Source organism: Plasmodium falciparum, assembly GCF_000002765.6.
Source record: "Plasmodium falciparum 3D7 genome assembly, chromosome: 5".
Taxonomy (NCBI): Eukaryota; Apicomplexa; class Aconoidasida; order Haemosporida; family Plasmodiidae; genus Plasmodium; species Plasmodium falciparum.
This window is the reverse complement of record NC_004326.2, coordinates 1,255,114-1,280,910: the sequence shown is the minus strand read 5'-3', so window position 1 is coordinate 1,280,910 and position 25,797 is coordinate 1,255,114. Positions and strand designations below refer to the sequence as shown.

Genomic DNA, 25,797 nt, shown 5'->3' with positions numbered 1-25,797 from the left:
ATTCCTATATAATTTTTCCAAGAGTGAATAATCCTTATATATATATATATATATAATATTTCAAAAATAAAAATAACTTATGTATAGAAATATTCTTTTTTTCCATATAAATTATTAAATAAAATTAAGATATATCATTATGAATTATGTTACATAAGTTTATGTTTATAATAAATAACAATATTTTAACGTCATGTGTATTTTTATAAAAGAAAAAAAAAAAAAAAAAAAAAAAAAAACATAAATCACTACATATAAATATAATATATATATATATATATTTTTATTTTTATTTTTTATTCTTTGTTAAAATGATAAGAAGATTATTCTTACCCTATTTTTCAAAGGATAAAGGGCCCCCAAGAATTCGATGTCAAGTTAATGGGGTAAAAAGAAAACGTTTTTTTAAAATAGTTGTAGCAAATCAAAAAGATAAAAAAAATGGAAAACACATAGAAGTGTTAGGTACATATGTAAATAAAAATAATATTAGAGAAAAGTTGAATAGATATAATATTACTAATCCAAGTAATGATTCTTATTATAATAATATAGAAAATATTAAAGAAATTCGATTACGATTTAATCGGGTCAAATTTTGGCTAGCTGCCAATTGTAACTTTAGTGATCATATGAAATATGTATTAAGTTTATGCAAAATTATACCTCAATATCCAATAAAATATAGTAGAAGATGTTCAGATAAATATTATCACAAATATAATGAAATTATAAATAAACACAAACTTATACAAGCAGATAAAATTAATAATTTCTTAAAAACGGATTTAAATATTCAATATAAAAATGATTTTGAAACTTCAAAAAATGAACCAAATAATAAAGACGAATATATATATACACCGGAAGAACTTACATATCTTAAAAAATTATCAAAAAATAGAATACTTGAATTTGAAGATAAAGATAAAATTAGGAAAATTATTAGATGATATAATAAATATTCTCATTCTTACTTTTACAAACCCCTTTCAAATATTGAAAAATGAAAAAAAAAAAAAAAAAAAATAATCTACTAAAACGCTCTTTTTTAAGTATAAAATATATAAAAATATAATCACGTCATAAAGAATTTACATATATATATAATAAATTTTTTATGTATAAATCCTCAAAATAAATATACTTTTACTATCATTTTGTTATATATAACACAGATCCTATAATATTACAACTATTACAATATGTATACATATATGTTAACATTGAAAATAAGAATACATTATTTAAATATGTTCTTTTTTTTTTTTTTTAAATATATATAATTAACGAATATATTTTTGGTATTCCTTATTTATAGAAAATGCAGAAATATTGTAACCCAACAAAATTTCATATAAGTTTTAATTATGAGAAATACAACACCCATTAGTAACATTTTTTTTATAATTGAATACACATATGTAAGTATAAATACAAATATATTTTTATATACTTTTTTTTTTTTTTTTTTTTTTTGTTCTTTCCTAAGTGTATTTACATATATTTTATCTCTTTAGATCTATTCAATTTGAAGATCCAAATATGTGGAAAATAAATTACACATTATTACTACCCCTATAAATTTGTGCCACATTTTTTAAAACCATAAGAATATATATAAACTATGTTGCATCATAAACATACAAATATATATATATATATATATATATTATCTTTTACATATAGGATTTAAATTCAAATTCACTTTTTTGTTTTTTGAACGGGTTACAGTTTATTCAAAATATGAGAATATACATATTTATATATTTATTTATTTATTCTTATTTTTTTTAATTTTTATAATACTTATTTTTGTATTTTTTTTGTTTCATTTTTTTATTGTATTTTTTTTTTTTTTTTTTTTTTTTTTTTAATGTGTGCATTTTGGTGGGTTACAAGTACTCAAAATGGATTGTTAAATTATTACAACATATAGTTTTGTTCACGAAAAAAAAAAAAAAAAAAAAAAAAGTTAAGTATATATCAAATTTGTATTATATAATATTATATATATATATATATATACAAATATGTGAAATAATAATACATATATATTTATAATTATCATTTAACCATATTTTATTAAAGAACCATATATATAAACTTAATTTTTTCAATTTAATAGCTTAATAATATTTTTATCGTATCATTTATTTATTTTTTTTTTTTTAAATACCAAATGGATTAAATATAATTTTTAGTTCATAATATATATATTAAATATATGAAAATATAAACCATTTAACATATTAAATATATAACCTGTCTTAAAGGATATCACCTTTGAATAATTAAATTGGATACATTAATATATATATATATATATATATATATATATTTATTTATTTATTCATATTTATAATATATATATTAATTTACTTTTTACGATAAAATTCTAAACCTTACTCTTCATATATTTTAATATGAATAATTCAAATGAAGACGATATTTTGAATAAGGAAAATATAACCGACTTTAGATCTATTCAAAATAATTTATATAAAATAAATACACGAAAAGATAATCACCATGAAGTAAATAAAAATAATCAAATGCATTTTTTACATTCATCCAATAATGAGGAATGTGTAAATAATAAAGACAAGAAAAATGATAGGGATACAAATATCCTCTCTTCAAATAGTTCCCATTTATCTAATGTTACCTCTTCGTATCATAGTAATATTATAAACAAATTTATAATAAATGAAAGACAAGCATTAGACAGAAATGAGCAAACATATGATGATACAAATATATATAACCATGATATAAATATAGATAATTATATAAATTTGAACTCAAATAAATTATGTCATAATGTAAACCTAGTAAATAATTCACTTGATAAATTTAATAAAATAGCATTTATGAAAAAGTTAAAAAAAAATAACCCCCTTTACTATAATCAACAAAAAAAGGAACATCATGTTAATTTTATATATAAACAAAATTATTTTTATAAACGCCACGAAAATAAAAAAACGAACCACAATGATATTATTAGCAATAATAATAATCAACAATATGATTTAAATATAAAACATAGTAACAATCATGATGATACTAAAAAGCACAATTTCAATTTCTTACTTTTTGACAAATCAGATCATTACTATAATGAATCTACTATAAATATGAAGAACACAAAAAATATTATGATCAACCCAAATACGAATAACGAATATGATTCCAATTATGAAGAACAAAAATATAATACAAATGATGATAATATATATAGTGATATTTATTCTAACAAAAAAAATCAAGTAGATATAAAATATCAAAATATATCAAAAAAATTTACAGCACCTTACAATAATGTTCAGGATAATACAAAATGTTATTATAAAAAAAAAAAAAAATTAATAAAAAATAATAATAATAATAATAATAATAATAATGACAATAATAATAATAATAATAATGACAATAATAATTATAATTATAATAAATATCCCATAAATAATAATTACAATTATAACACACATAAAAATGATAACCATATAAGTGATCCAAATTTCCAATTTCAAATTTATAACAGAAAAGACAATGAAAATACTCTCCCAACTTATTCTACATCTAATAATTATCAAATGCTCAATATCTTCTCAAGAATTAAAGAGAAAAAAAAAAAGAAAAAGAAGGAATTAAAATATTCATTAGACCAGAAGAATTTACAAATATCGGATATTCAAAATTATATAATAAACAAAAAGTTCCTTAAAACAAATCATATAAAAAAGGAACATCTTAAAAGAAATATATCACAACAAATGAAACAAATGCCATATTCATGTGAAAATAATTTTTATAATTCAAATGAACTTTTTCTTAATATAATTAATGATTGCAAAAGACAGAAGGACAAAAAAAAAATATATATGCAAAAGGTAAAAGTGAACTATGATGAAGCTATAAATAATCTTACCACATACAATAACAACAGTAACAAAACAAACATCACTGATAATAATAGTAATAATAATGATAATAATAATGATAATAATAATAATAATAATAATAATAATAATACTAACTATAGTACAAGTATTTATGTACAAAACGTACAACACTTTAATTATAAAAATGAGGTAATGAAGCAGAAATATAACAATTTATTAAGAAATAAAAACCTTCAAAAAGGTATATACAATAAAAGGAGAGCAAAAATTAAGTTATACGAAAATATTATCGAATTTGAAAAGCAATTCAAAAATGCAAATGACATTAAAAGTGATATTAAAAATGATAATCAAAATGATAGTCAAAAGGATAGTCAAAAGGATAGTCAAAAGGATTGTCAAAATGATAGTCAAAATGATATTCTTCAATATGAAGAAAAATGTAGTTATTACAAAAACAAATATTCTGTTCTTTATAAGGATAATGAAAATTATTCTAATAATCCAATAAATAATATATATACAAAGCATAGCAGTTCTCATTATAATAATGAAATATCTGTTTTATCTTTTAATGAAACTCATAATAACAAAGAAAAATATAAAAAAATCGAAACACAAAGTGGAAAAAAAAATACACATATAATAAAAGAAAATCATAATGAAGAAACACAAGAATCGAATATTCCCATTCATTTTAAAGTGAGAAGAAAAACAACACGAATATTTAAAACGAATTATTTGTCTAGGAAAAAAAAAAAAAAAAAAAAAAAAAAAATTAAATTACACTTATATTCTCTCTCTAAAAATTACATCCAAATAGAAGACGTACAATCTCCCAAAAAACTTACAAATAATAAACACACAAACTCCTATGAACTTCAAATAAATAATAAAAATGAATTCCTTAACTCATTCTTACAATATGACATGCAAGAGGAAAAACAAAATAGGAATTTAGAGAATTTATTCCATTTTAATCATAAATTTAAATCAAATAAAAAAAAAAAAAAAAAATTTAAATATAATATATATGATGACCAAAGCATACATACACAAAAAAAGAAATATATATACATAAATGAAAATGTACATATTGATAATGATAATATGAATCATATAAACTTCTCTCCAAAAAAAAAAAAAAAAAAAAATATATATATATATTTTAATAAACAAGGAAAGCATGGGCATATAAAAAAAGAAGCCACATATCATAAAAAAGAAAAAAGAAAAAAATTAAATAACAACAAAAATACATATCACAAAATTTCTTCTCTTCATATTAATAAAGACATATATTTCTCACAAGACGCAAAAAATAAAAACCACAATAATGATCATGATAAATCTATTAACAATAATAATAATAATAATAATAATAATAACAACGATTTTCATCATGCACATGCTCATGATGATATATTGAAAGAAATTAAAAAACAAGAAAATAATCATTTAATTATCAATACAGTAGACAAGAGTCTATCTCATAAGGAATATAATGAAAAAGAAAATCATCAAGATTTTGAAAAGAAGGAACACCAACACGATAATACATACAATCAAAATATTCAACATAATGAAACACATGAATATGAACAATATAACTACAATGATCAGAAATCTAATAATTCAACAGATAAAAATATAATCATACAGGAAATTAAAATATCAAACGATCAATGTCCAAATTCATATGAATTACAAAACAGTAATGAAAAAAAAAAAAAAGAAAAATCATTATTATGTCCCTTATCAAATAACTTATTAGAATTAAGTGATCTTTTTTCAAATGAAATAGATGAATTATTAATATCTGAAAATGAAAAAAAAACAAATGTTGATATAAGTAATGTTTCCAAAGATAAACCGATCAATGCCCAAAATAATGTAATGACAATCCAATATTCTCACCTACATTTGGAAAAGGATATTATACCATCAATACATATATCAAATACGGACGTTCAAAATGAATATTCTTTTAATATTGAACAGACATATGATATTCAGGATAAACAAGAAGAACACATAAATTATCAAGATGAAATTATAAAACATACTACTGAAAGTATAAATCTATATGCACCTATGGATAAAGACACAAACCATATCTATGAAAACAAAAATGAACATATAAACGAAACAATAAATACAACTTATGATGATCAAAATATTACAGAACAATCTAATCATATTAAGAGAGAAAATGAACATACACCATATAAAAATGACGATCTCGCAAATGTAAATATTATTCCCCATGAAAAAAAATCTTTACATACATGTGATAGTGATGATCATATAATAATTTCCAATAATAAGGATGATGAATTAAATGAATCTACTATAATGGAACAAATTAACATAAAACAAACTGTCGAAGAAAATAAGGTTAATCAAAGTTTATATGATGAAGCAACTTATGAAGAAAATAACAGTATATGCGATATTGAGCAATATACCCATAAAAATGATTTAGATAATAATATAAATATAACCCATGATTATACTTATCAAATTAAACAGGATAATGACAGTGTATATAACACAGACAATATAATATATGATAAAAATATAAACCATATGGAATCAAATAATATTTCTAATAATTATGAAATAATTATTTTAAAATCTGACATAATTAAAGAAAATATAAAATCAAACATTGAATTAGCGGAAAGTTATATTGAAAGGAATAATGTTGGAGAACATTCTCATAATGAAAATAATAATTATTATGACGATCCAACAAATAAAGATCAGAAAAATGAAAAAATAAAAAATTTAGATGATGAAATAAAATTGCATGATGAAAAAGAGATTCAAGATAATATAAGCAGGGAAAATAATATAAGTTGGAAAGAAGAAGAATATTTTGACGATAAAGAAGAGCTTCATCATAAAGAACAAACAACATATTCCGAAAAAAATCAAAAATCGTGCCTCAACAGCGATAATGAAGAAATGCTAAGTCATATAAATCAAAACAATATAACGTATAAGAATAATCTTGAGTTATATAATAAGAAATATACAAATGACAAAAAAAATAAAAAGGATATTAAGAAAATAGTATCATATATAAGAATTAAACATGTTAAAAATCATAACATAATAAAGGAATTTAATTATTTAAGTATTAAAATTAACAAATATAATTTATTTAAACATTTAGATATTAAAGAAGAACGATTAAATTATATTACATCAATATATCATTCATTCGATTATTATAACAAAAGAATAAAGAAAAAAGATCAGGAAAAAATAAATAAAATAAATGATTTAGTTTATCAATACAGTAATGAAACAAAAAATAAAACAAATATTGATAATTATAAAAAAAAATTTGAAGAAAATTTATTAAATATAATAAATTATAATAGACAACAAGAAGAACATGAACAGAATGAAGAAGAATATAATTTGTATAGTTGTGAAAGTAATACGAATATAAATAATAACGAATTTATAGGCAAAAACAAAAAATATAATAATAGTAATAATAATAGTAATAATAATAATCGCAATAGTAGTATCCCTAAATATCACAGATGTAGTAATAATATAAAAGATAATATGCAAAATGAATTAAGTGGCGATAAAAGTTATAACGTGAATTCAGAAAATTCACAGAAAGAAAATATTCTTTTATCTAATGAGAATGACAAAGAAAAATATGTAGAAGAAGATTTGTCTTATAATGATAAAGACAAATTTGTAAATATTAAGGATGATATAAAAAATATAATTCCTTACAATGATTACAATGAAGATGATATAATCAGTTATGAAGATATAAAACGGAATATATGGTTACAAAATATAGACTTTCAAAAAAATATAAATAGGAAAAATAATATTGTTAATTATATCCAATTGGAATCAATGAAATGCATAATTTTATTTTGTTCTTTATACAAAATAAAATATTTCCAAGGAATGCATGATATGATAATAAGTTTGTTTTATTTAAATTTAGAAACCTATGAAATATTTTGTGTTTTTGAAAAAATATTACATTATTATGCTCCCTATTTATATTTACAAAATAATTATATCTACACTATAAATACATTAAATGAAAACAACATAACAAAAAATTCAGCATATAATAATAACATACCTTTAGATATAGGAATATATATATGTAATAAAAATGCTAAATTATTTAGGTTATTATTTCAATTCTTCTTTCCTCATATTAGTTACTATTTTGATACAAACATAGATGAAACGTGGCCAACCTTTTTTTTTGTTAATTTGAATTTTAGTAAATTTAACAATGTATATCGCTTATTATATATATGGATGAAATTAATAGAAATAAAAGATACAACAAATGAAGCGACTTGTGATTTTATACTCTATTTACTTTCTTTCTTTATATATAAAATGAAGGCTATTAAAAATGAAATTTATGAACAATATAAAAACAAAAATTTTATTAAAAATGATAATTATAATTATAATTACAATTCAACGTCATCATTATCATATGAACATTTTAAAAAACAAAATATATGCGAACAAAACAGAATCAAAATAAAACATTATGAAAAGAAAGATCCAATAAAACCACATTTTGTGAAAGATCAAAATGAATATATGATAAACAATAAAAATTTAAACAACAATCAAAATATATATAATTTTGAAAAAATACATGAAATAAATAATATCTCAAATCAGGAATCTATTATTCACACAAGTGAAAAATCACAAGTACAAAATACAAATGAACTTATGGAACATCAAAGTGATCATATGAGAAAACAAAAATGGTCCATATATTGTAAAGAAATGTTCTCATTATTTTTTGAATTCAATTCATCTTTCGATGAACATTTTAAGGATAATTATGAAATGCATATTGATAACATAATAAATAACATAAAAAATATAAAAGATATGATTCCCATGAGTTTTATAAATTTTATCATACATTATAATTCCTTATATCAAATCAATAATCAATTATTACTAACAAATGAAAAATCACACCCATTCCACAAAACATCATATTATACAAACAAACAATTAGATAATAATAATTTATGCTTACATATAACTTTGGCAGATTTATTATTTATACATAATCATCAAAAAAAAAATTATAATTTCGTTTTTATACGATACGTAGAATATAAAATTATCCTATGTAAACTTTTATATATAAATATTAATAATCTTACTATTCAAAATTTTATCGAGTTCAAAAATGTAAACGAATTTTTGAAATGTAAGCAACAAAAAAAATTGAAATCATTATATAATAATGAATTCAAGAATAAATATAATCATAAAAAGAAAATACTCTACATAATATTACAAAATGGAAATAATAAGAGTGAAGAAAAGAAAATACATAACGACATCATACCTATCAATAGTAATAATAATAATAATAATAATGATAACAATTTTATAAATAAACAAAAGGAATATTCATTTAGTAGTAAATTCCTATCATCATTACATAATCATGATAACAGGTTACAAGATTTTATCATACAACTCTTAAAAAATAACATCAAATATATAACCATATTCCAAGAAAGTTCTAGTATCGTTAATATAAAGAATGATAAAAAAACAAACATTTCTTATCAAATTAAAGACCAAAGGAATTTGAAAGAAAATAATTTCTTTTCAGAAATATTTAAAAAGGTTAAAAATAAAATATATGATAATATTATAAAAGATAATAATCAATTTGATGGCGAAAAACAAATCCCCAAAAAAAACGATACATCTAATCAAAATGATGATATAACATATACATTGAAAGATACTAATTTTAATGTTTTTATTAACAAAAAAATATTAAAAAAAAAAATATATACACATCTTATCAACAATAAAAAAAAAAATAATTTAAATTATAAATATAACTTCAAAAATAAAAGAAGAAATGAAAAAATGAAATCTAAATTTTTGATAAATAATTTACAAAGTAAATTAACAAATAAAGCAGTAAGTAAATATAAAAGTAACAAAAAAATGCATATTTCAATAAATAAACAACATAATAAAATTAATTCAACAAAAATGAAATCTATTATTAATTCCACACAACAAATACAACTTAAAAGTTTTAAAAATAATTATAATTTAAATATAAAAAATAATGTTATATTTAAAAAAAATTATAATAGAGAAAAATTAAATATCATACAAAACAAATCTAATACATTATCACTTCATAAAGAAAATTTATTATATGAACAAAATCAAAAAAATAACGAACAAAATATTCACAACAACACTATATATAATAATACAATTTTAAAAAAAAATACTACTAACATGTATAAAACAACAGACACACAATATCTTAAAACTAATATAAAATTACTCAAAGATACAAATGATATTCATATAAACAAATATCAAATTGATAAATATATTCGTGAAAATGAAAAATTCAATAATGATAAAAAATACAACTTTTTAGACTTACATCAAAATTTTATTAATGATATATTATTAGATCATTTCTCACAAAATAAAAAATTATGTAATCCTTATGAAACAGAAAAAAAATATATTAATAAATGCACTCCAAATATCGTTAACATGCTCATTTCGAAAAATAAAATAAGCTAAAAAAATATGTAGGCAAAATATTATCAAGACTGAAAAAATATCATATAAATAAAAATATACATATATATATATATATATATATTTACTTATTCATTTATTCATTTTATTTATGCATTCTTTTTAATTATATCCTACAACCTATAAACGACAAAGTTTGTTTATTAATTGTGTGTAGAATATTCCATCATATATTTCCTTATAATTATCATTCTCAATGATTTTTTAAAAAATAAATCTATAATTCTCTTTATAACGAATCTTTTATTAATTATACACTGAATGTTATAAAAAAAAAAAAAAAAAAAATCATTACACATAACCTTCTTATTTTATATATAGACATAACGTCATAATGTTTTAATGTTATTATTTCATATTATATAAAAATATATTATATATTTTTTAATCATGTATGTTTTTGGTTAATTTTTACATAAAGAAAAAATAAATATATATTAAGTATATATAAACTTTTTTTAAAATATCTATTAGAGATATAAAAACAAAAAATTTAAGACAAATGATAAAAATAAGCATAATGAATAAAAAATTAAATAAATACATAAACATATATATATATATATATATATATATATATATATATATATATAATTAAAATACCAAAAAAAAAAAAAAAAAAAAAAAAAAATTATAAATTAATTTACATATATAATACTGATTAATAAACGTATTATGTTTAAACAATATGCATTTATATTAAAATAAAAAAAAATATGTAGATAAATATATATACATATATATATATATATATATATATATATATTATCCTTATGTCATTTGTGTTTTCATCTATATATTTTTATAAAATCATTCGTTCTAAATATTTGTTAAAAAACCCACCTTTTGAATTGTACAAATTTAAATATAGATATGGTTGAAAAAATGAATGAAAAAAGAAACCACTGACATGCATAATTAAAATGCGTAGATTCGTCCGCATAAAATTTAACATAATCCTTTTTCTTTTTATGTATGAAATGTTCATCATATCTAAAAGGTCTGCTTTTATATGGAATATCTGATAAATATACATCATCTAAGTTATTAACATAATTCTTATCTTTTTGTATTACATTACTTTTCGCTTTTGTTAAGCGTTTTATCCTTTCTTGTGTTTCTCTATCAACTTGGTTTATATCAATGTTATTTATATTAACATTATCTAAATCAATATAATTAGTTTTGTCTGGGCTATTACTTTCTTCACCCACATTATTATTATTATTGTACTTTTGTATATCACTAAGATAATCTTCATGAAATATAATGTCATACACATTCGCAATAAAATAGCTTGTTCCCTCAAATTTTGATATATTAGTATGATTACAAATTTCTTCAATATTATAATAATAAAAATAGGACTCCTTTTTGCTACTTTTATTAGAGAAATTTTTTATTTTTTTAAAAGAACATTCATATAATTCTCCTGGATCTAATACTGCTCTTATTGTCACAATTTTAGGAATTTCATTAATTTTCTCTTCTAATATATCATTTGATACTAATCCTCTATTAACTAATATACAATTACCGTTTTTTAAAAATAATGGACATATAACATAAAAATATTTTTGCTTACTATCCTTTTCATATATTTTTGGACCTACATACACTTCATTTGTTGTATCCAATACACCTGTTATTTCGACCTTACGATATTTGTATTTCTCAATAACAAGTTTTTTTAATTCATCATTTGTTATAATCTCATTTCTTTTAAAAAATTTTCTATATAATTTCATTACAATATTTTCATTTCTTATTTTAAGTAACCATTCATATATATTATCAATATTATTCAAATCTACCGTAACATATTCAATACTATTTTTATATTCTTCTTTCTCCTTTCTTTTTATATTGTCATATAAATTATTTCTATTTTTACTCAAATAATCATCTGTATCAACACATATATTTTCCATTCCCTTAAAATTCATTCGACTTACTGAATCACTCGTTTCAATATAATTTTTATACATACCTATAAGGTTAAAATAAGGTATCCAATTTTCATAATTCGATAATACATTAACATATATATTTCTTAATATATTATACCCACTTACTAATTTGTTTTCATATTTTAACAAATTTCTACTTAATTGTGTATACTCATCTTTCAATGTTTTATAATCATTCACCCATGGAAAATTTGTACCATTTAAATTTATTATTTCATCATTTAAATTATTTGAAATGTAATTAATTAGAAATTTTTTTTTTTTCATCTTCTTATATTGCCATATACCCATAGTAAAAAAAAAAGAACAAATAAATGTAGAATAATAAAAAAAAAAAGTTCTTTCCTTTTTTCTTAAACCAAATTTACTATTACGCACACATCTAAAAATAGGTGATGTTACTTTATCATTTATATTAACAATACGAATTATGGTACTATTTTCACATTCAATGGGTAAATAATATTGTCCTTCACTTTTTCTAATTATTTTTATTTCTTCTTCATTAGCTTTATAAAATTTCTGACTTGCATATTTAGATTTTCTTAAAATAATTTCTTTTTCCTCATTAGAAGTTAAATACTTATTATTTATTTCATTCTCTACATTTTTTAATTCTTCATTTAATAAATCGATATGAAATTTATTTAAAATAACACTTTTCTTAAAACCACTTGCAAATAACTTTTTTCCACTTTTTTTTTTTTTTTTTTTTATATTGTTACCGTTTTCTTTCTTCCAAAAGATTACCATGTTCTTATCTTTTAATTTTCTCAATCTCATATTACTATTTATACGTCCTACATTTTTATCACCGACTATAAATTTTCTATTCATATATGTGCTTTTATTTATGTTATAATTATTTGTGAAAGATGAGGGGATACATTTTACATCAATTTTACAAAAATGGACGGTTGAAAAAAAATTAATTTTATTCAACATAAAAATTATTTCCTTTGCCTTAAGATCATACTTAAATAAGGGCATTATTTATAAGGCATAACCCAGACAACAAAAAAGGATAAAAAAAAAAAAAAAATATAAATATATAAATATATATATATATATGTGTAATATATAAATAAATATTTATTTTTACCTAATATATATTATTATATTATACAAATATATAAAAAAAAAAAAAAACATATATTTATATATTTATATATTTACAAAGAAGAAAACCCTCCCTTATTATTGAAATAGCCATATTTTATTTTTTCCCTATATTATTAAATTTATTCTTCACTTCATTATATATCTCATAAGTTTTTAAGGCAAATCTATGAAACATTTCACTTCTTAATAAAATGGACTTTATTCTTTCTTCAATTATTTTTCCTCCAATATCGTTAAATAAAAATGGAAACTTTTTCATCATGTAAAAAAAAAATATATATTTGTATATATAAACAAAAAAATAAATAATTAAATTAATATATATATATATATATATATATAATATAATTATAAAAAATCAAAATAAAATAAAACAGAAAAAAAAAAAAAAAATTAATTTTTAAAAATCATGTAAAAAAAAAAAATAAAAAATAAAAAAATCTTCTTATTTTGCCCACATAATATGGTAATTAAATACATATAATACATAATAAAAAAATATATATATTTTTTTTTTTTCAACTTAATGTATTCAAAGTAATTTTGCGCTAAATATAATAATAGTTATGTATAAAATAAAATATAGATTTTTTTTTTTTTTTTTATATGTTATTTTTAAAAAAATATTCTTAGTACACCATACATATATAATTAATATATATATATATATTTATTATTTTATAAATTTTTAAGCAGTGCTTAAAAATATATTATACTATGTACATTTTAGCACATATATAATAACAATAAATTTACATATATATATATATAAATAATATATGTAATATAATACATAAAAATACACATGTTAGAATAAAATAATACATATAAATAATCTATTTTTATATAAAAAAAAAAAAAAAAATTGTTATTTATTTATTTATTTATATATTATTATTATTTTTTTTAATAACTACAATTTTGCATTTAATATTCAACGCAACGTATTTATCAATGTTCATTTTTTTTTATTTTTATTTTCTTTTTAGACAATAATTTAACAATTTTTTTTTTTGTTTTTTTTTTGTTTGTCTAATGTAAAATATTAAAAAATAAATTTTTTTTTTCAATAATTATATATGTATTGAAACCTGTTTTTTGTATTTTTAATCATATTTGTTTTTGTATTAATATTTATAATTGTATTGAATTTTTTTTTTTTTTTTTTTGTTTGTATATATCATTTGATACTTTTTCAAATATTGAAGCATACCATGATATGATTTATTTTTACACTTAATATATATATATATATATATTGTCAAAATAATGACAAATATATATAAATATTCGTATATATTATGATGTGCATTTTTATGTACTCTGTAGGAATATAACATACTTTTTTTTTTTTTTCCTGTCTATTTTATTTTATTTTATATCATTTTATTTTTATATTTATTTTAATTTTTTTTTTTTTTTCCTTTTTTTTCTGAATTTCCTAATTTTGGTTGTATATCTCAAAAAAAAAAAAAAAAGGAAAACAAATAAAACATTATAATAGTAATAATAAAATAATAAAACACAATGGAATTAAACCAAACTATAAAACTAGCCACAGTTAATGATATTGAAAATGACAAAAATATTGATACATTAAGTTTGTTAACAAAAATGGATTTGAAATCATCAAATTGTAAACATGTGAATTGCATGAAAATGAAAAATATCAATTTTGAAGATTCATTAAGGATGAATGATGAACAGATTAAAGTAAAGGAAGCTGTTTTCATTTTACAAAACATGGAAAATTTTAACTATTCTATAGGATATAGTGAAATACAAAATATAAGAAATGATTTAAGATTATTTGCTGTAAACAGTTATCATGATAAGAAATATTCGGATTGTTTAATTCAAGCAATTCATTCTTATATGATAGCTAAAAAATATTATTCCAAATATTTCGGTTATTACTTAACTGGTGATATGAGCACAGAACTAATTTTAATATGCAAATGTTTTTTGTTAGTACAAAAAATTGAAGAAGGTAAAACATACCTTCAAGAATTAAAATTTTTAATAGATAACACTTTGTTATATACTCATAGAAAAGGTATACTTGATAACAAAGGATTAAAAAAGGAAGTACCATCGGATAACACCAAAAAAAATGAAGACAAAAATAAAAATAATGATAATAATAATAATAATAATAATAATAATACAAATAGCTCTGGTAATAATAATTATGAAGAACCTGTTATAATGTGTGGTATTCAAGTATTAGCAAATATACTTTACATATTTGCAGATATGCTAAGCCTATATAAAAATAATGATGAAGCAGAAAACTATTTCTTGAAATACTTACACATTAATGAAAAGTGCTATAATGATGATAGTCTAAATTATAGTGATGCATTAAATGATGTATGTTCCTTTTACATAAAAATAAGAGAATATCAAAAAGCATTAACTCTTTGTGAAAAAATTCTGAATATCAGGAAATTGTATTTTGGGGATTACAATGCAGATAAACCAAGCGAAATTATTGCAGATTGTTATTGTAATTTAGGTCTCTTATATAGACTAACAGGTAATGTTGTTGAATCATTACATAAATATATTATTGCTGTAGATATGAGAATGAGAATACATAAAACAAGACATGTTATTCAAATACAAGATATTCTTTTTTCCTTTGCAATAATTATGCACCAATTAAATAATTTTAAAATGGCCTTGCAATTATATAAAGAAGTTTATTCCTTTTATAAATCTTATTATGGTCCCAATGATATGAACACTATTATGACTTTAAAACTAATTGAAGAACTGCAGAAAGATGTAATGAACAAATCAGGTAAAAGTATAAAAGAACAAGATTCATCTTGTCCTATCATGCCAAATTATGTCAAAGATAAAATTGATGACACATTTATTAATAATAAAAATGAAAAATATCATCACACAAATAAAACACATAATAATAATAATAATAATGATGATGATAATAATAATATGTGGTGGAATACATTTAATGAAAAAATCAAAAACATTTCTAACAATTTTAATGATGTACATCCTAATTTAATAGAACAAATTATGAACGAAAAAGTTACAATAAACACGAAAAATCCATATCAAAACATAAGTGATAAAAAAACTTTTTTAACACTACAAGGTAAAGTCACATATAATGATTTAACATATTCAAGTATTGATGCTTACAAACATATGCAATCAAATAAACAATTTCAAATTATTAAGAATTCTTTTCTTAATACATCATCTATTAATAGAATCAAATCATTATATGCTGATTCATGGAGAAATACACTAATTCCATCCACATATATATTACCATTTTTAGAAACAAAATTAGTTGATAAAAATTTAATGAAATTATCAGAATGTAAAGATTTCCAAAATGCCATATTATTTAAAAGGAAAATCTTACCAATTGTTAATATACCATTAATGGAAAGAGGTTATGTACAATTACAAAATGATCAACCAATCATGATATGTAATGAAGATGCTAAAATTTTATTGAATGAATGGTATATAAAAGAACCTTTTGTAGATTCTCAAGGTAAAGTTATTAACAAATATGAAAGTCTAGATGAACAATTTGATATGTTTATACCTATATTAGATCAAAATGATGATGTCATGCTTGGATTCTATAATACACCTTTACTTGTACCTAACCCCGCAATACATCATTGTATTCTTTTAAATGACCCAAGCTATTTTGACAAATATAATCGTATTAATAATATATTCCCAATTGATAGCTTAAAATTTAAAGATAATCTTACAGATCATAATAAAAGTGATATTACAAACTCAGAAAGTTATAATAGTCTAAATCACTCGCTTTCAGAAAATACAGACAGTGATTCAGAACATTCAACAAAAAAAGAAAATGCCCCTTTGATAAATAATTCCAGGGAAAATGTATCATCATTACAAAATTTTAAGAAAGATACCAACACACCAAAATTTTCGAAAAAATTTAACCTCAAATTAAATGATCCAAAAAAAGCACTCAAATTATCATTTTCTCAATCTTCCTCAAAACAATCTAGCGAAATAATCAAAACTAAAAGCTCTGTTATCTCCAGTACGCCAAACACTTCATCGAAAATATCAGATATTAGAACACAAAATATTACCAAAACTATTAATCAAAATGACACTCCAAATATTATCCAAAACCATCCTTCAAATGGTACCCTCAAAAGTAGTAGTCCAGATGTTAGTCCCAATAGTAGTGGCACAAATATAACATCAAAAGATAATTCTCTATCTAAAAAAATAACAATTCTAAAAGGTAAGGAACTAACGAAAAATAAATCAACCAATATTGCCAAAGATCAAGATATAACACTAAAAATACAAAACAAAACAGATAACAAAACGGATAACCAAACAGATAACCAAACAAATAACCAAACAGATAACCAAACAGATAACCAAACAAATAACCAAACAAATAACCAAACAAATAACAAAATAGAATTATCAAAAGTAATAGAAGAAAAAAATCTTACGCTAAGTGATATTATGATTGGGAAAAAAACTAATAAAGATATTAAAAATAAAATTCCAAAGAAAAAAATACACGTTTTTAAACTTAATGATAATAATACCAGTAGAGCTACTTCCAAATTTTCAAGAGAAAAATATGCATTAAAGAAATTCAGTAAATTAAATTCATCCTTTAAAACATCAAAAGATAAATTGAAATTAACCACCAATGAAAATAAATCAAATGAAGCGGATACTTTAGAAAAAACAAACAGAAATCTAAAATTCAAAGAAGAACCAATTGTCAAATCAGCCATGCATCCTAATATCAAAATGGATTTAAGAAACAATATGAAGAAATTAGAACAATATTCTTTTGTTAATTTCAAAAGAGAAATATATGATGATGACATTCCATCTAATAACTACACAAATTCAACCATTTTTTCACATGATGATGAAAAAGAAACGGTCGCTAGCTTTAACGAATATAATAAAGGTACTCAAAGAAAGCAGAAAAAAAGTATATTATCTAATAGAAGTAGTACTGTTAGTTCACTAAGTCATGTACAAAATTATGACATTATTAAAAAAAAAATAAAAATAAATAATAAAAATATAAATAAAAATGTAAATACAAATACAAGTGCTCATTTAAATGGTACAATTTCTGATCACATTACATATTCTAGTAGCTATCTATCGAAAGATGATCATAAAAATCATGATACAAGTGAACTAAAGTATTACAAAGAAGACCGAAATAATATAATAGGTATTACCGAGGAATCTATCGACAATAATAATTATGATTATCATTATGATGACGAAGAAGATGATGATGATATTAACGATGATATTGTAGATATATATAAATTATTTGATTCCCATTCTGAATCTAGTTATTCAAGTGTGAATAATTACACTTATAGAAATGAAAAAGAAGATAATATTACTTCACTTTCTTCACAATATACAATTGATCATGTGATGAATAAAAAAGAAAGTAAAATATATAAAAATAAATATAAAATATTTTCAGAAATAGATAATGTAGAAGATGATACATTAGATGAAGCATCATATATGGAAACGAATGACACGTATATCCAATCACATTTAAAGGATACAATAAATAATATTAAAAATGTAAATAAAGAAGATATATCATTTAAATTTACATATGATGAAAATGAATTTTTAAATAATGATAACGTATTATCAGATAACAGCTTTGCATCAAACATGATAAATCAAAAAATGTTACAAAATAAAAAAGAGGAAAATATAATTGACATAAATATAAATCATGACAACTTATCTGATCCATCCGATTTTAATGAATCAATGTCATTAAAAAAAGGAAAATATAAACAAGTAAATGGAAACTTATATAATAATAGTAGCAAACATAAATTGTATGATCTTCATTATGATCAAAATAATATTATGTTATTGAATAATAATAAAATAATTACGAACGAAACAAAAAATATAATAAATAATAATAATAATATTGTCGAAGAAATGCAATTAAGTGAGAACGAAGAATTTTTTCATGAAATGATGAATGTGTATGATTCTGAAAAATATATGGATATAGTATTATGTGATAATAATGATTCTACCACGAAAAATACTACAAATGAAACATCGATTATGTATGATAATAAAAATGAGAAGGATTCACATTTTAAAAATAATGACAATAATATAACCCATAATAATAATAATAATGATAATATATTTGAGAAATATGAACAACCAGAAATTCTTTTAGAAAATATATTTTTAAGCAGTAATTCTATAGAAGAATTAGATTCCAATTTATTGAATAATAAATATAAAAAAAATAATTCAAATAATATATATAGCATTAAAGCACTAAATAAAAAAACGGATCATCAAAGTAATATAGAATACGAAGATGAAGCAAACAACAGTTGTATATCCAGTAATATTAATTGCAATACAAAGGAAACAAATATATACCATAACAAGGATGATAATAATAATGTTAATGTATTACGTGCAAATCATAACAAGAAAAATATTGAAAATATAAATAATGTGTTACATATAAATAGTGAAAAATATAATACATTAAATCATAGTATTAATACTTCTAATTTTAGTAACCCTATTGATAGTAATAATCATTTTAATGAAGCAAATTTTGATAGTCCACAATACATTGATGGGATAACAAATAATAAAAATCATTCTCATACTAATAATAATAAAAAAGAAAAGAAAAAAAAATCTAACTTATCATCATCCTATAAAAACACACATATATCTAAACTATTTACATTTTTATCAAAGAAAAGAAAAAATAATAATAATAATAATACAAAAAGGAATGCAACGTCATTAAATAATGTTTATGATGAATTTTTGAATAACGATATATCAACAAAGGAAAGGAAAATATACAATAATAATAATAACAATATTAATCATATCAATATTAATCATATCAATAGTTGTGATAATATTTGTCAATTAACTAAACCTTTAAATGATCTATTATTTGACACGAAAACATTTGATGGTTCAAACCATTTTGATCATACAATATTTGATAAACATGATAATATAAATATAAAGAAAAATAAAAAAACTCACTTGTTCATAACTCAATCTTCCCATGGTATGGAAAAACCAAAACTATTAAATATGAAAGGAAAAACGTTCACACTAAAAAAATTAATAGGAATAAAAAAAAACCTTGGTCCTAAAAAACAACCACCCATGCAAAACAAGGAATTAACAAAAAATGCAAATATGAACCAACCAGAAGAACCAAATGATAATTCTGCTAAGGATGATACACCAAATGAAAATCAGAATCATGAAGAAATCATTAATAATAACCAAGAAGAAAATAAACAAATCGAATTATCAAACGACAAGGAAAATCAAAATCAAAATCAAAATGAAAATCAAAATAAAAGAATATCATTGATTAATAATGTACAAAATAACTCTGAAGACATAACGAAAAAAAACATATCTGAAAAGATGCAATTAAAAGTTATTCCAAAAAAATCTATGAATGTAGTAAAACATAGTACTCTTGATAAAATGAACGAAGATAGCAAAAATAATAATTTACTCAAAAGAAATAATAGTGCTCTTAATAAAGATGTCCCTTATGCAAAAAACATAAATGATAAGTTATCCTTTAATTTATTAAAAGATGTTAAATTTTGTAAAATTGGATACGAAAAAGATGATTCTATGGGAACATTACCTGTAGTACATTTACTAAATGAAAATAAAAAAGTTATTGCTATCGTACCATGGCAAATTGATTTAACATCCTTTGCTTTAGCAAAATCTTCTATAGACGAAGAACAAATTAGAAAAATAGGATTAATGTACAGAGAAATTGATATACCCTTAGAAGATCGTCAAAAACAAATACAAGTAGAAAAGAACCTTTTATTAGGGGAAGGCTTAAAAGAACTAGGATTAGGACGGGGAGGTACACCAGGGGTTTCAAGCGGAATGGGTGTTGCCGTAGATTCCGGTTCCATAAATTTAATATCAGGAATAGATTTGAATGCACTCAAGGAGTCATATAAAATTGAAAAGAAAATTGAAGTCAAAGAAGAAAAGAAAGAATCTGCACCCAAAAAAGATACACCCAAAAGTAAAGGAGCACCAAAAGGTGGTAAGGGAGGAAAGAAAGGGCCACCTGCTTTTATGAAAGGACCTCCAAAAAATGTAAAAGGTGCATTGGCAGTTGGAAAAACCAAATTTTCAAAACTTACTAAAGCAAAAGATGAAGGTAAAACAAAAAGATTCTTTTGGGAAGCTTTATTTGAAAATGATATACCAGGAACTTTATTTGAAGATAAAAAAGAATTTATAACAAAAATTGCTATTGAAAAAGAAAATGTCGAAAAATCATTTGCAAAAGCAGTTAGTAAAAAAGATAATGAAAAAGAAACCAAAATCAAAAAACCAAAAGTTATACAATTGTTACCAGATTCTAAAAGAGAATATAATATGTCAATTGCTTTATCAAAATTTAATAATTATACATTTAAAGAAATTAGAGATGCAATTATGGAATTAAATCCAAAAATACTTAATATAGATAATACAGAAGTTTTACTACAATATGTACCAACACCTGAAGAATTTGAAATCGTTAAAGAATATATACATTCTAATGGAGATCTAAACCTAGTGGATAAACCAGAACAATATGTAGCAGCTATTATTGGTGTTCCATTATTAAAACAAAGATTAGAATCACATTATTATGCATTGTCATTTAAAGAAAATTATGAAAATACATTAAACCCTTTAGAAAATATATTAGAAGCATGTGAAGCAATTAAGGATTCAAATAAATTGTTTACTATCCTATTTACTATCCTTAATGTAGGTAATACATTAAATTATGGTGATGCACAAAGAGGTAATGCTTTTGGTTTTAAATTAAGTACTTTGTCAAAATTAAATGATATTAGATCTAGTACTAAACCTGTTAAAACCTTATTACAATATATTTGTGAAGTCATTTTTGAAAAAAGTAAGGAAACATTATCTATTATTGATGAACTAAGATGTATTGAAAAAAGTATTAAAACAGATAAACAAACTATCGATGCATTCTTACAAAAATTAAAATTAGGTTGTAATAAAATTAAAACTGTTCTAGAACAAGCTAAAAAAACACCCACAGATCCATTGTGTGAAGCACTTACAGAATTTTATTATAGTGTTGAACCAAAAATTGTGGAACTAGAAAATTTCTATAATCAAACCTTTGCTGCGTTTAAAGATATAGCTCTATATCTAGGCTATAAAGAAAAAGATATTAATACTATCCAAGTACAAGATTTTTTTAAAGAATTATGGACATTCATACAAGCTGTAGAATTTAATAGAAAAACAATTAATGAAGCATTACTTAAACAATTAAAAAAACAGGAAAAAGAATTAGCAAATGAAAAACAAGGAACTGTACTTAAAAAGAAACAAAATTTTACTATTACCAAGAAACAAGATAATGAACAAAAAGATAAAATAGAAAAAAAAACATTCAAAATATTTTAATATCACATGACTATATATAACATAATATGATATAATAAAAAAAAAAAATATATATATATATATATATATATATTTCATTTTGTCAATTTTTCTTTATATTAAAAACATTATTTTTTTTGTTGATTTTTTTTTTTTTTTTTTTTTTTTTTTTGAATACCTTTAAGTAAAGGATGAACTTATGAAACTATAAATCTTAACTGTTTTAGTAACATATTATTAAAACGAAGATACATATCAATATATTTATATATATATTTATATATATGTTTTTTATCTTTTAACAAATACATTATGTCATATATTCTATAAAATACATTTCACCAAAAAAATTGACATAAAATTAAAAGGTACTAAATCAAAAACAAATTTAAAATAATAATTACAAAATATATATATATAACATAAAATAACAATCTGTATATGTCTATCCATCTTGACACTTCTATAGGGACAAAAAAAAATTAAACATCAGTGATAATTTTTCTTCAACCTCCACCTAAGTTTATTATTCATAGAAAAAATGTATTTACATAAATAAATAAATAAATATATATATATATATATATATATATATATATGTATAATCATTCATCCAACCTTGTAGCAGCCTCTGTAATTGGTACATCCATGTCGGGACATTCATAAGATAACATAATATGATCACATTTCCTACAAGAAGAAACAATATATGTATATAAAAATAAACGAGAAATAAATATAAAAAATTATACATATACATATATACTTTTTTTATATTTAGTTCATCACATTTTATTTATATTTATATTTATATTACCACCAGGCTTTACATTTCAAACTCCAATCTTCTAGCATCCTTTTATTATAACCAGAGAAATTCATCTCAAATATACAGGGACCTGTATAATCATCTAGCGGCTTGCATGACCTTAAGGTACCATTAACCTGGTACCATTTTTCTTTAAAAAATTAGAAAATATATACAAATAAATATAATTATTTATTACTTATAAATATATGTAGAACTTTCCACATATTAAAAAAAAAAAAAAAAAAAAAAAAATTCACTCTTCATATAAATATATATTTACAAAAATAACCTGGACAAAAGGATGTATAATTTCTCACACATCTTTTGCATGGCCAAAATGTTTCACATTTAATAGACCATTTTTCTTTTCTTTTTTCAGACATATTTTTTATATTTAACTCTTCACCACTACATGGTCCTAATAAAAAAAAAAAAAAAAATTAAATAACCAATAATGAGAAAAAGGGAAAATAAAGTATATACCATAACTACGTTCAGATAAATTTTATTCTCCTTTACTATTTTAACCCTCATATGTTGATGATGGAGCACATATTTCATCATCATCAGTATGAACTGAGCCAAGATAATTATAATCCTACATGTATAATCAAACGAATAAAAGTTATAAAGAAACAAAAAACAATATATGCATATAAACCATAACTAACATTAGGACAAGGTTTGTCATAGTCTCGTTCACAAACAATTTCAGGATCAATCAACTCATTCTCATTTACTAATAAAAAAATACGTATATATAAAAAAAAAATATTTATATTTTCAATCCAAAAATATACATTTTGTCTTACACTCTACAACAGGTGGGGGAATATGCTTCATTACTTTTAATAACTATAAAGTTTAAGAAAAAAAGAACAATAAATAAATATATATATGTGTGTGTGTGTTTGTGTGTGCTCATAAAGCACTACATCCATTATATATTTATTTCTACATAGCATTATGCTTAGGTTATATTACATCTCCTGCTATATCCACATTAGGAGGAACGTTGTCAGAACCTTTTGACGATGGAGCTCGTGATGAACTTGAAATAATATCACCTACAATTTTTTTTACACATATAAATATACGTATATATATATATATATATATATATATATATATATTAATTATTAATAATTAAATTAGTGTATATACTACTTATTTTATTCGAAAATATATAACCTAAATATACATACATATATAATACACATATATCAATTTTGTGTATATGTCTCCATTTTTTTTATTTAAAAAAAAATGCAATCTACAAACCTGCACTTCCACCAATATTTTCTAATTCATTGTCAGAAAAAAGTTCCTCTTTCTTTCAAGTATAATAAATTATGAATAAAAATAAATATATAAATAGGTAAATTTTTTTTTTTTTTTCAAAAGTATATAAACATTTAGAGTAGGGGGAAAATCATTCATTTATATGTTTATTTAAGTAGAGAATATATTATACACATATATAAGAGTGCATTAAGAAAAATATATATATATATATATATATATAAATATAATAAATTACATAAAATACAATAATATAATATATTATTCATATTTAATAACATAATAAATATAATTTCATTTTTATATTTTATTTTGATATATTTTAATTTTACTTTATCATTTTCACAAAAGCTTATCTCAAAATAGAAGCAAAAGAAAAAGAAAAAAAAAAAGAAAAAAAATTTATCCATTATTTATTGAAACTTATATAATTTTATATTTATAAGTTTACAATTATTACTTCTATTTTCACAATAACTATAATATATATATATATATATATTTAATAATATTAATT

General features: G+C 20.6%; 5 protein-coding genes across 5 annotated transcripts; 3 read left to right on the top strand and 2 right to left on the bottom strand.

Annotated features, from left to right (window-relative positions):
- Nucleotides 1-311: 311 nt before the first annotated feature.
- On the top strand, nucleotides 312-953 carry PF3D7_0531200 (ribosomal protein S16, mitochondrial, putative; the record flags this gene model as incomplete). The annotated part of the gene is made up of 1 exon (XM_001351830.1): nucleotides 312-953. The coding sequence occupies one exon, from the start codon at nucleotides 312-314 to the stop codon at nucleotides 951-953; it is 642 nt and encodes a 213-aa protein (XP_001351866.1).
- Nucleotides 954-2,426: 1,473 nt separating this feature from the next.
- Nucleotides 2,427-10,523, top strand: PF3D7_0531100 (conserved Plasmodium protein, unknown function; the record flags this gene model as incomplete). The annotated part of the gene is made up of 1 exon (XM_001351829.1): nucleotides 2,427-10,523. The coding sequence occupies one exon, from the start codon at nucleotides 2,427-2,429 to the stop codon at nucleotides 10,521-10,523; it is 8,097 nt and encodes a 2,698-aa protein (XP_001351865.1).
- Nucleotides 10,524-11,371: 848 nt separating this feature from the next.
- PF3D7_0531000 (SURF1 domain-containing protein, putative) lies at nucleotides 11,372-13,501 on the bottom strand (the record flags this gene model as incomplete). Its single annotated transcript, XM_001351828.1, has 1 exon — nucleotides 11,372-13,501. The coding sequence occupies one exon, from the start codon at nucleotides 13,499-13,501 to the stop codon at nucleotides 11,372-11,374; it is 2,130 nt and encodes a 709-aa protein (XP_001351864.1).
- A 1,659-nt stretch (nucleotides 13,502-15,160) lies between these two features.
- Nucleotides 15,161-23,188, top strand: PF3D7_0530900 (formin 1; the record flags this gene model as incomplete). The annotated part of the gene is made up of 1 exon (XM_001351827.1): nucleotides 15,161-23,188. One exon carries the CDS (start codon nucleotides 15,161-15,163, stop codon nucleotides 23,186-23,188), a length of 8,028 nt encoding a protein of 2,675 aa, XP_001351863.1.
- Nucleotides 23,189-23,656: 468 nt separating this feature from the next.
- Nucleotides 23,657-25,690, bottom strand: PF3D7_0530800 (CPW-WPC family protein; the record flags this gene model as incomplete). Its single annotated transcript, XM_002808675.1, has 10 exons — nucleotides 23,657-23,684; nucleotides 23,786-23,857; nucleotides 23,985-24,126; nucleotides 24,268-24,396; nucleotides 24,507-24,576; nucleotides 24,650-24,717; nucleotides 24,791-24,833; nucleotides 24,963-25,045; nucleotides 25,260-25,311; nucleotides 25,613-25,690. The coding sequence occupies 10 exons, from the start codon at nucleotides 25,688-25,690 to the stop codon at nucleotides 23,657-23,659; spliced, it is 765 nt and encodes a 254-aa protein (XP_002808721.1).
- Between the last annotated feature and the right edge of the window lie 107 nt (nucleotides 25,691-25,797).